General features: G+C 41.5%; 2 protein-coding genes across 2 annotated transcripts; one reads left to right on the top strand and one right to left on the bottom strand.

Annotated features, from left to right (window-relative positions):
• The first annotated feature begins 3371 nt into the window (after window positions 1-3371).
• On the top strand, window positions 3372-6396 carry LOC134655470 (fibroin heavy chain-like). Its single transcript, XM_063510934.1, has 12 exons — window positions 3372-3428; window positions 4745-4837; window positions 4887-4979; window positions 5029-5121; window positions 5171-5251; window positions 5301-5393; window positions 5573-5665; window positions 5715-5807; window positions 5857-5949; window positions 5999-6091; window positions 6141-6233; window positions 6283-6396. Exons 1-12 carry the CDS (start codon window positions 3372-3374, stop codon window positions 6394-6396), a joined length of 1089 nt encoding a protein of 362 aa, XP_063367004.1.
• Window positions 6397-6444: 48 nt separating this feature from the next.
• LOC134655469 (protein C1orf43 homolog) lies at window positions 6445-10460 on the bottom strand. Its single transcript, XM_063510932.1, has 5 exons — window positions 10244-10460; window positions 9344-9497; window positions 8868-9087; window positions 7448-7586; window positions 6445-6549 (listed from the first exon to the last, which is right to left on the bottom strand). The coding sequence occupies exons 1-5, from the start codon at window positions 10412-10414 to the stop codon at window positions 6445-6447; spliced, it is 789 nt and encodes a 262-aa protein (XP_063367002.1). The 5' UTR covers window positions 10415-10460.
• Between the last annotated feature and the right edge of the window lie 3218 nt (window positions 10461-13678).

Below are 13678 nucleotides of genomic sequence, written 5' to 3'. Positions count from 1 at the left end.
TTAAATCCTATGGATTTCTCAAATAAAATCTTAACTTAATAAAAATTAAATGACATGCATGTTTGTTTGAAATAAGTTTGGATGGATTTTAACCGTTTGGTCGACTTATTTCAAAAAAAATTAGAAAAATAAACTCACCGCTAAACTCCACGCTCCCAACCATCCACAAGTTCACCACAATCAACAAAAACACAGCGCGCACCATATTGAAAACACAAAAGTCGAAATCACAAATTAAGTCAAAATTCCACGCACATCTTCCACTCACGCGCACGCAAGACAAGTGGCAGCGCTAACCGACTTACGAGCGAAGTTGCGTAATTGCCAGGGTAAGGTCGCCTTGCCAAAACCCAAACAATCTCCTTAACACTACGAGTTAAAGACGGTTTCTACTATACATAAGTGTGCTTGTTTCGTCAGCTTTCGATTACGTAGAAATGGGGTTTTTATAATCCTGTTGGGATTATGTCATAGTAAGTTGGTTATCTTTGGCGGAGGATGAATTATGCTCATATCAGTTTCTAATATGGTCAGCACTTTTCATAGACGATTGGTCTGGCCTAGTGACCCTACCTGTGAGGCCGCGGTCCTGGGTTCGAATTCCGGTAAGGGCATTTATTTGTATGATGAGCACAGATATTTGTTCCTGAGTCTTGGGTGTTTTCTATGTATTTGTTTATTATATATATCGTTGTCTGAGTACCCACAAGCGAAGCGCTGGTGGCTGAGTTATGTAGGTACAATAATTAACAATGTCTTATTTAAGTAAACGCTGACCATCAGGTGACCCGTCTGCTCGTTTGCCTCCTATATCATAAAAAAAATCCCTATATATTCCGAATATTTCGATGTCTGCATTGACATAGATATCTAGGACTGGCTTTACGGGTAATAATGAGGCATGACAGGGGCCAGTACAGCGGTGTGAAATCGCTACAACGCGATTGGTTGATGAGTTCGCATCACGCGCGCTAATGGTTGACGAGTTCGCATTACGCGCGCTATTGGTCGCAACTAGTCGCGTAAGACTGCACAATTGGCTGGAATTCGTGGGTAGCACCGCTGAACTAGTATGATGTTTAGTGCCCCATTAGCCCGTCCTTAGATATTATACGTCAATGGATGTCTGTGTCATTATGCTCACGTAAAGTTGTACCTAGGTACTTACATTATAAGGCTGGAAGTTAATGACGTGAAAAAAAAAATGAACTGTATTTACTAAGAATTATATTTACAATACAATCATATTACCTACGTTACAGTATAAGCTAAGGTCAATGTGGCTAATTCCGTCATAGGGACTATTCCGTGCATAGCGTTTTTCTCGAACAACGAACAAAATTGATAAATTCATCGACAAAGCAGCGATTGCTTTTAGTTTCAGCAATCAAAAGCAAATGGGTTTTTTTCCTACGGTTGAAAATCAAAGAAATATAGTACATAATATACGTTCGTGGACGAAATAGTCCCGGAAATATGACGTAATTAGCCACATTGACCTTATAAATAGTATTTAATTATATACATAATGGCATTGGCGATGCTTTCGCCCCGAATAAAATTAACTTGCCTCTAGTCTATTGTTCTTCATCAATTCTCATTTACTCAAAGGTTAACTGGTAGAAATCCCTTAAAAGGATAAGTTCGCCTTTGTACTGCCTATCCTGTGCCATAAATTTGTGTTTTGTGTTTTGTACAATAAAGAGTTTATACATACATACATACATACTTACCTACCCCGTGACGGCAGTCTGATTTTAGATCTTAATTGTCTACAAAAACGTCCATAACAAATATTGATGTTCTAATCATACTACGAATAAACAGTAACTATGCACTACTTTACCTAGAATACATTAGTTAACATTTCATCGAACTCGTTAGAGCCGTTTCCGAGATCCCTGAAATATTATATATACGTATAAATAACACTTGCACAGCACAGCGTGTGCTATCAAAATCGTTGCAGACTTTTCTTGGTCTAACTCTAGTATATGTTTGTATCCTGGATCACTTTTAGAATGACTAGCATAGGTACAGTCGCATGTTTTAATTTATGACCCATTTTTGTATCTTGTCACAGTGACAATAGCATGAGGTCTCTAGCTACTTTCACTGTGACAAGGTACAAAAAAGGGTCATAAATTAAAACATGCGACTGTACATAAGAAAGCTCCCAGACAATTTGTCAACCTCATTTTTGAAACACAGAACGGTCAGGGAATATGATTTCTGTGACAGTAATAGATATAGATCCCTAGTTTTAGTATTGACTGTTACTAGGGCATAGAATAAAGTTGCAGAGAAACCCAAATTCCTTCCTATGAATATCATAGATGGTAGGATCCTAATAGATGCGCTATACGCGTGCGTCCGTGAGGGACAAAACATACGCAATGCGACACTATGATTGGTCGAATTTATTTGTTGCTCACCATAATCCATACTAAATTTACGGTGGGGAATAAAAAAAATGTGAGACTGTGACAAGGACAAACAATACTAGCGCTTTCGCTGATATATAAGACTATCCCGTTCGGTCATTTCCCCCCACCCCTCATGCCTGATCCAGTTAAGTATACTAGATTCATGAAGAATATAGGTTTTGTACATTTTTTTTCCTTTCAACCCTTAGCGCCACTTGCACCATCCCACTAAACCCGGGGTAAAGCGGTTAAACCGTTAACCCAGTGTCAAATTGTATTGGTAACCATGGTAACTCTAGGTTTAACCGGTTAATCCCGGGTTAGTGGAATGGTGCAAGTGGCCCTTAGACATATATTATCTATCCCATCAAAAACATTTTCATGTAAAATGTTGCCAAGACGAAACTGTCAGGCTCGCACTGTCAAAAAGTTATCATATCTCTTGAGCCAAGCTTCTAACTCTACAAGCCCTAACTTCACTAACTTTACACCTTAGTCAATACAGGGTGTAATCTAAAACGTGATACAAGATAATCAAACCTGAATCTTTTCATGATTTTGAACAACTTTTACTATGGGGTCAATTTTGTAATATTAAAAAAAAAATTGAGCTGTTCCATAGAAATGGTCAAGGGGAGGTAGACAAAAATGTATGGCAAAGATTTTTTTTATTGTTAATTTACAAAGTTGACCCCATAGTAAAAGTTGTTCAAAATCATGAAAAGATTCAGGTTTGATTTTCTTGTATCACGTTTTAGATTACACCCTGTATACTACAAGAACTAATTGTGTAAAAAAGTTAATTGTTACATAATTACTTTTTGTATATAACAACCAACATGTGATGGTACCGAAACTTTATACGTTTAATAAGTTCACTATAGGGTATTTGACTACTAGTAAAATCAGTTTCTTTTTTCGAACTGTCAAAACGATTTTGCTACTATGGAACGAGCAACTTTTAGTACAGGCCAGAAACTTGAAACAATAGTACCTACAGAAGTAAATAAATTTAAAACTGAAAAAAATACTGTCTCGGGTTCCGCTAGACCCATATGGGGGAAGGATTCGCTGGCTATAGATGAGGTCTCGGTAGCTCAATTGGCAGAGCGCTGGAGTATGGATTCAGAGGCCGGGGGTTCAAGTCTCACGCGAGGCAGTAATTTTTCCTTTTTTTCAATTTTAAGCTTATAATATATAGAATCGTTTGCAGACCATTCTGCTAGTTAACACATTAATTGCCACCCAGCCAAACAAGACATCCGCGCCAGGCCACAACAATTTCGTCATATAAAACTGTAGTACCACGATCCCGACTATCGGGTCGTCCGGCCTGGGAACGAAATCATAAAATACCCGATAGTCGGGTTTTCGACACTGGATGTGTTAAAAAATAATAGGGGATATTACGCGAAAGTCTGCGTAGGGGGCGCCACTGCCACAATAAGTCACAATCTAAGGGTCTACCGCAAATGAGAGTCGAAATTTTGTTATCTAATCTATCACTCTTGCATATTCGAGTGATAAAGAGGCAGATAGGTGAGTTTCGATTTCGCGTTTCCCGGTAGGCCCTTTGTAAACAAACCGCCTTGATGTATCAATGTCACATTTGATTGTCTGTGAAAACTTGTCAAAATACAGTGTAAGGTACAGTATGTAAAAGTTACTCTATGGTATACTAATGTCCCTAGTGCTGCACTCTGGTGGCAAAACATTGCAGTATAGTCCCTATTGATAAGTAAATAACTGAGTCACGCTTGACGCTTGCACACTATATTACAGTTCGTTTTTTTTTGCATTAAAAAAAGGTAAACAATCTTGATGTATCTTTTAATTGAAAAACATGTTTTAAAAATAAGTCACGGCAAATATGTAACAATTATGAATCTGATACAATCATTTATATTCTTCCGCTTTCATAAGTTTATACTTATCATTTTAAAAATCAGTACCTTAACGGTCCTGATTTTTAAAATGCGTTTTTCAATTTTTTTTTTTTTTTTACTTTATTAGGTACACTAAACAGACATCGTACAATATCATGGGTAATACAATTGTACATTATGGCTTAAATCTAGCACGAGATCCAAAACAAGTGTACACAGCATGTTTTACAATTTAGCGGAAATATTACAAACTAGTTAACACCATATTATAGCTACAGTGAAAAATATCAGAGAAGAAAAAACTATTTAAAAATTACAAGACATGTCAAGATCGCTTACCTTCTTTCTAATGCTAAAAAAATCGAACTATAGCACTAGCGCCTATATGTGGCACCCGCGAGTATAGTTTATATAGTCCATCTTGTGTTGCAGGCGGGTGTATGGGCCGCGTCTCACACGGCCGTCTCGTCGGCGGGGGCGGGCGCGGGGGCGGGACACTTCCACACTATATTAGCAGTAGCGCTTGTATGTGGCACCCGCGAGTAAGTGTTATATAGTCCATCTTGTGTTGCAGGCGGGTGTATGGGCCGCGTCTCACACGGCCGTCTCGTCGGCGGGGGCGGGGGCGGGGGCGGGACACTTCCACACTATATTAGCAGTAGCGCTTGTATGTGGCACCCGCGAGTAAGTGTTATATAGTCCATCTTGTATTGCAGGCGGGTGTATGGGCCGCGTCTCACACGGCCGTCTCGTCGGCGGGGGCGGGCGCGGGGGCGGGACACTTCCACACTATATTAGTACTAGCGCCTGTATGTGGCACCCGCGAGTAAGTGTTATATAGTCCATCTTGTGTTGCAGGCGGGTGTATGGGCCGCGTCTCACACGGCCGTCTCGTCGGCGGGGGCGGGACACTTCCACACTATATTAGTACTAGCGCCTGTATGTGGCACCCGCGAGTAAGTGTTATATAGTCCATCTTGTGTTGCAGGCGGGTGTATGGGCCGCGTCTCACACGGCCGTCTCGTCGGCGGGGGCGGGCGCGGGGGCGGGACACTTCCACACTATATTAGTACTAGCGCCTGTATGTGGCACCCGCGAGTAAGTGTTATATAGTCCATCTTGTATTGCAGGCGGGTGTATGGGCCGCGTCTCACACGGCCGTCTCGTCGGCGGGGGCGGGACACTTCTACACTATATTAGTACTAGCGCCTGTATGTGGCACCCGCGAGTAAGTGTTATATAGTCCATCTTGTGTTGCAGGCGGGTGTATGGGCCGCGTCTCACACGGCCGTCTCGTCGGCGGGGGCGGGCGCGGGGGCGGGACACTTCCACACTATATTAGTACTAGCGCCTGTATGTGGCACCCGCGAGTAAGTGTTATATAGTCCATCTTGTATTGCAGGCGGGTGTATGGGCCGCGTCTCACACGGCCGTCTCGTCGGCGGGGGCGGGGGCGGGGGCGGGACACTTCCACACTATATTAGTACTAGCGCCTGTATGTGGCACCCGCGAGTAAGTGTTATATAGTCCATCTTGTGTTGCAGGCGGGTGTATGGGCCGCGTCTCACACGGCCGTCTCGTCGGCGGGGGCGGGCGCGGGGGCGGGACACTTCCACACTATATTAGTACTAGCGCCTGTATGTGGCACCCGCGAGTAAGTGTTATATAGTCCATCTTGTGTTGCAGGCGGGTGTATGGGCCGCGTCTCACACGGCCGTCTCGTCGGCGGGGGCGGGCGCGGGGGCGGGACACTTCCACACTATATTAGTACTAGCGCCTGTATGTGGCACCCGCGAGTAAGTGTTATATAGTCCATCTTGTATTGCAGGCGGGTGTATGGGCCGCGTCTCACACGGCCGTCTCGTCGGCGGGGGCGGGGGCGGGGGCGGGACACTTCCACACTATATTAGCACTAGCGCCTGTATGTGGCACCCGCGAGTAAGTGTTATATAGTCCATCTTGTGTTGCAGGCGGGTGTATGGGCCGCGTCTCACACGGCCGTCTCGTCGGCGGGGGCGGGGGCGGGGGCGGGACACTTCCACACTATATTAGTACTAGCGCCTATATGTGGCACCCGCGAGTAAGTGTTATATAGTCCATCTTGTATTGCAGGCGGGTGTATGGGCCGCGTCTCACACGGCCGTCTCGTCGGCGGGGGCGGGGGCGGGGGCGGGGGCGAGGCGAGTTACGGGGACTCGGATCAGGTCTTCCTCTATCTTTGTATCCGCTGGTAGGTTCTGAAGAAATTATTTATGTATAGTATAGTATAAAATTCACCACAAATTACAATATTAACATCTAAAAATAAATAATTGGTACATTTTAAACTGTAGAAGGACGTGCATCCATCTTCTCACAAAACCTCAAACATTCATCACGCACACAACACACACAAACAACAAGTTGCCTGTTGAAATAAAGTCTGTCGAAGGTAACCAATTTAAAAACATTTAAAAAAATGGCTTATTAGTAGAGTCTTCTACAGCATGAAAGAATTAGACGATTATGATAATAGTGTATGCATGTATTAGTTTTGTTATTTAGTTATAGGTTAGCCATTAATATATTGTACGTCCGTGATGGATAGACTGTTGGTTCCTAATTGTATTATGTCAACATCTTTGTACACAGTTATACAATAAATAATATCTTATCTTATCACAACCACCTGTCTGTATGTGTCTGTATCAGGGATGTTACGGAGCTCTGTTTCCGTTTCCGTTAAGTCGGAACTTCCGTTTGGTATTACACATCCGTTTCTGTTCCGGTTCCGTTACTTTTGAAACGGAAGTTATATCGGATGTCAATGCTTAGCGCGGCAGCGGGACATGAGCGATGTACATCAAAAACAAACAGGTTTATACCAGTCATTCGCTCATAGCCCCGCTTGCCACGTGCTGCAGTGATTAGATGTTCTGGTATATCCGTGTTTTTGAATTTTAAGTACCTATTCGTATGTGTTGTGTTGTGTAATGTATACCTACTGATAGTACTGACTCAGGCTCCGGTTCTGGTTCCGGTTCCGTTTTCGGTTCCGATTCCGTTTCTGGTTCCGATAAACTAAATTTAAAACATCTGGTTCCGCTTTCGGTTCCGATAAAACCACATCCGTTACATCCCTAGTCTGTATGATACCTCTAGGGCTGTGTACTGGTTGTTGAGTTGTCTGGGCGCGCCGCCGCGGCGCGGCTCGAGCAGGCGCGCGCGCCGCACCGGGCTGCAGCGCGGCGACGACCGGCAAGCACCACCGCCTACGCTCTTTAGGAGGCGAGCACTGAAGTATTAAAGAAAACATTTGTTTTGATTCACAACGACCCGGGTAGGTATGTCGTTTTTAGGGTTCCGTACCCATAGGGTAAAAACGGGACCCTATTACTAAGACTCCGCTGTCCGTCCGTCCGTCCGTCAGTGTTGGCCGAAAGTTAATGCAAATTGAAAATGCTGGCCATTAACCATTATAAATTGAATCGTAAACTATAATCGTCCGATACGGTTTAAGGTTCAATTTATAATGGTTAATGGCCAACATTTTCAATTCGCATTAACTTTCGGCCAACACTGCCGTCCGTCCGTCCGTCCGTCCGTCTGTCACCAGGCTGTATCTCACGAACCGTGATAGCTAGACAGTTGAAATTTTCACAGATGATGTATTTCTGTTGCCGCTATAACAACAAATACTAAAAACAGAATAAAATAAAGATTTAAGTGGGGCTCCCATACAACAAACGTGATTTTTGACCGAAGTTAAGCAACGTCGGGCGGGGTCAGTACTTGGATGGGTGACCGTTTTTTTTGCTTGTTTTTTTACTTGTTTTGCTCTATTTTTTGTTGATGGTGCGGAACCCTCCGTGCGCGAGTCCGACTCGCACTTGGCCGGTTTTTTTTTAATGTTCGGGAAATGCGTTTACGCATGCCACCTGGCCCGGGGGAACCGGGAGCGATGACGGACTAACCAGTGATAGGACTACCTTCTAAAACCACCAACAAATGCCGACTCCGCACTATCAGCAATCGACTGCGTACGCCCCGGGTATGTCCTTTACGCCTAAAAGAGAGGTATGGGCACTGTGAATGTCATCTCGCTTTGTGTGGTAGGGCACAGCTCAGCGAATATCATCTAGAACAGAGCCCGACTTGGGAAGTCCATTAGTCCACCTTACAGAAAACCGCAGCTAAATAGCACTAGGGTCGGCAACGCGCATGTAACACCTTAGGAGTTGCAGGCGTCCATATTCTACAGAGACTACTTACCATCAGGCGGGCCGTATACTTGTTTGCCACCGACGTGGTATTCAAAAAATGATATTTAGTATATTTAGTTAACAGAATTGACCATAATATAATATCTGCCGGAGCCCATCCTTTGAGAGATAAAACTAAGTAGGTACACTAGGTACTTAAAGATAACAAGTTTAGGTACTTCAAAAGTTAAGAAAAAATTATAGTAGGTACCTACTTATCGAAAAATATGTAAGTAGGTACCTACCTATTCAGACTAATAACAAAAAATAGACATACAAATACTACAGTTTATTAAAATGAGTAAAACACTCACGCATCCAGCAATTTGAGCAGCAATCTCGAATACGCCCTGTACTCATCGTCCCCAAACTCCCCGGGGTGATGCCGTGCGAATTCGTATGTGTCGCAGAACTGGTGTACCAACTTCTGTCCGCGGCCGTCCAGAGGGGCCGCTAGCGAGGAGAGGAGGAACCCGCGGAGGGACTCGCGGGGGTGCCGGCGGAGGCACGGGTCTTGGCGGGCTATTTCCTCCTCTGGAAATAATCCAATTGGTTACTTTTATTGTTAGCAGAATAGTCGTAAAAATTAAAGGACTATCTACTGTTTATGGTACAAACTTCAATCAGGTTTATATATTATTTTAAGACAAGACAAGACATATTATTTATTTGTAAACATAGGTAACAGTGTTGGATAGGTATATAATCTGTGACATACATCATATAAAACCGCCACATCTGTCTGTATGTTCGCGATAATCTCAAAAACTTTTCAGTACCATGACTTTACCTAATGTCTTGACATCATCTACAGCCTTAAACCGGTAGTGGTATGGCTGTTGGGGCTCCAGGATATAGTGTGACGGCTCCGAACTGATCAGCCGGGGCTCATGCATGATTCTCGGGACTGCTTCTATGCGCCGCTCTATCTCTTTCTTTAAACACTGCAATAGAATATTATGGTAAGAATGGTAAAAAAAACAGTTCTTGTGACAATATAAAGATCTTCATTTCCCAACTAGTTAGACTGCATGATTGGCACGAATTTGTGTGTGTGACACCACTGTACTAGCACTATTCTTAGTGCCTGTATGGGCCACCTTTAGATAGGTATATGTCAATGATTATTATGCTTAATTATTTAATTTAAGGGCATGGGATATTTGCCCTAGGACCAAAAGGAGCTTTTGGGGGGGAGGAGCTATGGCTAATGTTAATTATGCATAGCTGGGGGCATACCTTTATCCCTTAATGCAAATTCTTAAAATATTTACACACACACAGCTGATATTCACCAACAAATGATGTAAATGTCGCTAATAAGAGTAATCTACATAGCAATTTATTCTTTACAGTTTATTGCAGTAAATTGTAAATTTTTGGCCAATAACCAAATAATAATTAGGTGCAAATCAAAAGTACTTACAGTAACAATGTTAACATACAACATTTCTAGACAGTAACTGAGTGACAAATTCATGACTGACTATTTAGAGTGACTAGGTTCCTAATTATTACTTTATTGAAACCAAAATCCACAACACCAGTATTTTTAAATGATATGACTATTAACGGCTTGGGTGATAAACAAAACCATGTAAATTTTTATATTAGTAATAAAACTTAAGGAATAAAGTAGAAGGAAGAGATGAGGAGGCTACAGTAGTTAAAAGACAGCACTTTTATGTACCTTTTTAGCATCAGCACCAATGGGAACGTGAGGTCCTCTCCGAGACCTCAGCGCAAACCTTGTAATTTGTCGTTTTGCGAAAATAAACAAAATGATAACTGTCAGCACACCACCGCTTATTATAAATATGATATGTAAGCTTGTGAAATCGCTCCTTCCTTGTGAAGTCATATTGGAATCTTAGAAAATATAAACAATTTGTAATTAAGATCAAAACAAGTAGACAATGTAATGTATTGATTGATATGACAGTGACATTGACATTTGACATCACGTAATATGAATAATTTTAGTCATAATATATTGAGTTCTCGCGTTTCATTTTATTAAAAAGTATACCTTAATGCACAGGGTTAAGGTACACATTTGCTTTTTTTTATAAAACAAAATTAACTACATTTGCTTCTTGCTCAATGGGTTTTTTAAGGCGTTTTTCCAATTTACTCAAGTTAATGCAAGCTTCTAAGCATGCGTTTATAATAAATTAATTAAAAATTAAAAAACACGACTGCAGTTTAAAAGCGAACTGAAAAGCTAGAAATAATTTTTAGTTAAGTTAGGTACTCAACTTAATGAATGTAAAATAGAATATATAAGTGTTCAGTCAGGGTCGTAAACAGCAAACGGTAAAGTTTAGGCTCATTTAGGATCGTGACTGTACCTGTATATTTTATTTCGATGCAGTCGGGGACCTGTGAATGGGAAAATTTCAATATATCAAGGTCCCCGACTGCAATCGAAATAAAATATACAAGTACAGTCACGATCCTAAATGAGCCTAAACTTTACCGTTTGCTGTTTACGACCCTGACTGAACACTTATATATTCTATTTTACATTCATTAAGTTGAGTACCTAACTTAACTAAAAATTATTTCTAGCTTTTCAGTTCGCTTTTAAACTGCAGTCGTGTTTTTTAATTTTTAATTAATTTATTTTATTTTATACATTTTAGTGACCATACAAACCAACCACATTTTTTATATGATTTAAGGCACTTAAGTTGCTTCAAGGAGCTTTCATCATGTTGATGTTTGATATGCTATCATAAAACGTGCTTAAAAACCTAAATAGGTCGGACCCAAAAACCAGGCGTATTGAAAAGTGCTATGGCTTTAATATGTCTGCAACTACATAATTATTTACCATTAGTTGGCTTTCGGCCTTCGCAATTAAGATACTTGAGGAAGCTGCAGAAAGCGTGCACCTTTCTTACGCTCTGGGCCTTTGGCCGTACGCGAAGGTCGGCCTTCGGCCTTCGCAATGAAGAAACTTGGAAAAGCTGCAGAAAGCGTGCACCTTTCTTACGCTTCGGGCCTTCGGCCCTACGCGAAGCTCGGCCTCGGCCTAAGCAATTAAGATACTTCGAGCTGCAAGAAACCGTGCACCTTTCTTACGCTCCGGGCCTTCGGCCCTACGCGAAGCTCGGCCTTCGCCCTTTGCAATTAAGATTCTTGGGGAAGCTGCAGAAAGCACGCATCTCTCTTACGCTCCGGGCCTTCGGCCCTACGCGAAGCTCCGCCTTCGGTATTTACAATTAAGAAACTTGGGGAAACTGCAAAACCTTCGGCCTTCGCAATTATTAAGATACTTGGGGAATTTACAGGAAGCACGCACCTGCCTTACGCTTCGGAGTGTCGACCCTATGCGGAGTTCAGCCTTCGGCTTTCGTTATTAAAATACTCGGGGAAGTTGCAGGAAGAGCCCATCTGTCTTAAGCTACCAGACTTTGCTTCTCGTAAAATATTGTTTCACATTCACAACAGTATATAGCACGTGTGCTCCTAGATTTGCAAAATTTGTCGTGCAAAATTAAAATCATCATCAAAGACCTGCCTTCTACAGTCATGGTAATAGTGTCGCATACCTGAGAGACTTTCTTCACGAGAAGAATTAAGGCTCATCTGAGTCAGCCTTGTAGAACGCGCAGACAAGGATTCCTCTTGTCGTCTTTGTGACATTTGTGAGCGATTTGTAGCTAAACTTGCTTCTTTTTGGTTGTCTGTTTCACGCCTTACTAGGGAATACCTATTTTGGGCAGATTTTTTGGAAATACTCTGCTTTGGTTCGTTAGACAGTTGAGAATAATGTTTAGACATGATTCTTTCACGCTGTCTAGCCTATTTTTGCGAGAACGCGGCGATTCATTCATACGCTTATCGAAAGCTTTACGTGCCCTACTTGTTTTTTTCGAAAGAGCCATTTTCCATAGAAAACTGTTACATTCTATTCAAAGTCTCAAGTTAAATCTTATAATAAACAGCACAATATGTTTATTCAGAGTATGTACCTAGTCAATCGTTCAAACCGTTCCTTTCGTATTTGACACTTTCGCAATTGAAAATAACGTAAGCGCCACGTATGACGTTGTCGTATATAGCTGCAAAGAGAAATGTCATTAATAGCGCGATGTAGAACATTTCGTATTTTCTCTCCAACGATACAATTAAATATATAACTTATATATATTCGTATGATCGCCTTAAATAGTTATTTGTACAACAAGAGATCAAAGTTTGATATTTCTTCGAGTGCTTATTTTGAGTCCCGTGCAAGCGAAAGATTCTATACTAGATTCACGAGCGTAGCGAGTGAATCTAATTTAGAATCTTGAGCGTAGTAAGGGACTCAAAAGCGCACGAGATGTAAATAACTTTGATCTCGTGTAGTTCACAAAACTTTTCACCTCAGCAGTGAGAACATATTAGAGAACCCGAAAAATGTATGCCTTCTTCATCACTTACCTCTATTCACTCATGTTTTCTTAAGATATATCAACGATTAAGTTTTCACCTCAGCAGCTCGAACAAGGGTACTTTGCTACTTAAAAACAGTGAGCAAAATCGAATTTTGCTCACTGAGTGAGCAAAATCGCATTTTGCTCATTTTGTCTCACTCAGTGAGCAAAAATCGATTTTGCTCACTGTTTTTAAGTAGCAAAGTACCCTTGTTCGAGCTGCTGAGGTGAAAAAATCCTTTCTTTTAATATCCCATTCAATAGATTTAGACAATTCATTTATCTCTGCGTTATACTTATATTTTGTAAAATCTTGTTCTACCAAATGAATAGTTTAAACCATATTTTGTGTTCAGTTTTAGAATTGTCTTTCAAAATCCTTTATTTTAATACCCAACTCGATAGGTTTATAAGTTTTATTTTTGTTTCGGTTGCACAATTTGCAGTACATAATCCGCCATATTAGTTTTGTGATGACGTCACATAGCCTATGTTACTCGGGATGACGTAAGGATTCCAATGATATCTCAAACACCTAAATCGGTTCAGGCACTTAGCTGTTACGGTGTAACAAAGAAACTTACATACCCACATACAAACATGAACCCTGAAAAAAAAACAATACACTCTTTTTTTGGGGCAGTCGTGTAAAAAGGCTTGGAATCTATATACGCTGTTTGCCTCTCTTTCTAACAACT

The sequence above is a fragment of the Cydia amplana genome, chromosome 16, assembly GCF_948474715.1.
Source record: "Cydia amplana chromosome 16, ilCydAmpl1.1, whole genome shotgun sequence".
NCBI lineage: Eukaryota > Metazoa > Arthropoda > Insecta > Lepidoptera > Tortricidae > Cydia > Cydia amplana.
Note: the sequence above shows the minus strand (reverse complement) of the source record. Positions and strands in the feature narration are given on the sequence as shown.

Bases quoted from the DNA above. Each gene is read 5' to 3' on its own strand.
- LOC134655470 (XM_063510934.1), top strand. From the start codon at position 3,372: ATGGAACGAGCAACTTTTAGTACAGGCCAGAAACTTGAAACAATAGTA. The intron at 6,092-6,140 runs GTATGTGGCACC...CTTGTATTGCAG, and splicing joins CTATATTAGTACTAGCGCCT to GCGGGTGTATGGGCCGCGTC. The intron at 6,234-6,282 runs GTATGTGGCACC...CTTGTGTTGCAG, and splicing joins CTATATTAGCACTAGCGCCT to GCGGGTGTATGGGCCGCGTC.
- LOC134655469 (XM_063510932.1), bottom strand. From the start codon at position 10,414: ATGACTTCACAAGGAAGGAGCGATTTCACAAGCTTACATATCATATTT. The intron at 7,587-8,867 runs GTGAGTGTTTTA...TTAATACTTCAG, and splicing joins CTGCTCAAATTGCTGGATGC to TGCTCGCCTCCTAAAGAGCG. The intron at 6,550-7,447 runs GTATCATACAGA...TAATTTCTTCAG, and splicing joins ACCAGTACACAGCCCTAGAG to AACCTACCAGCGGATACAAA.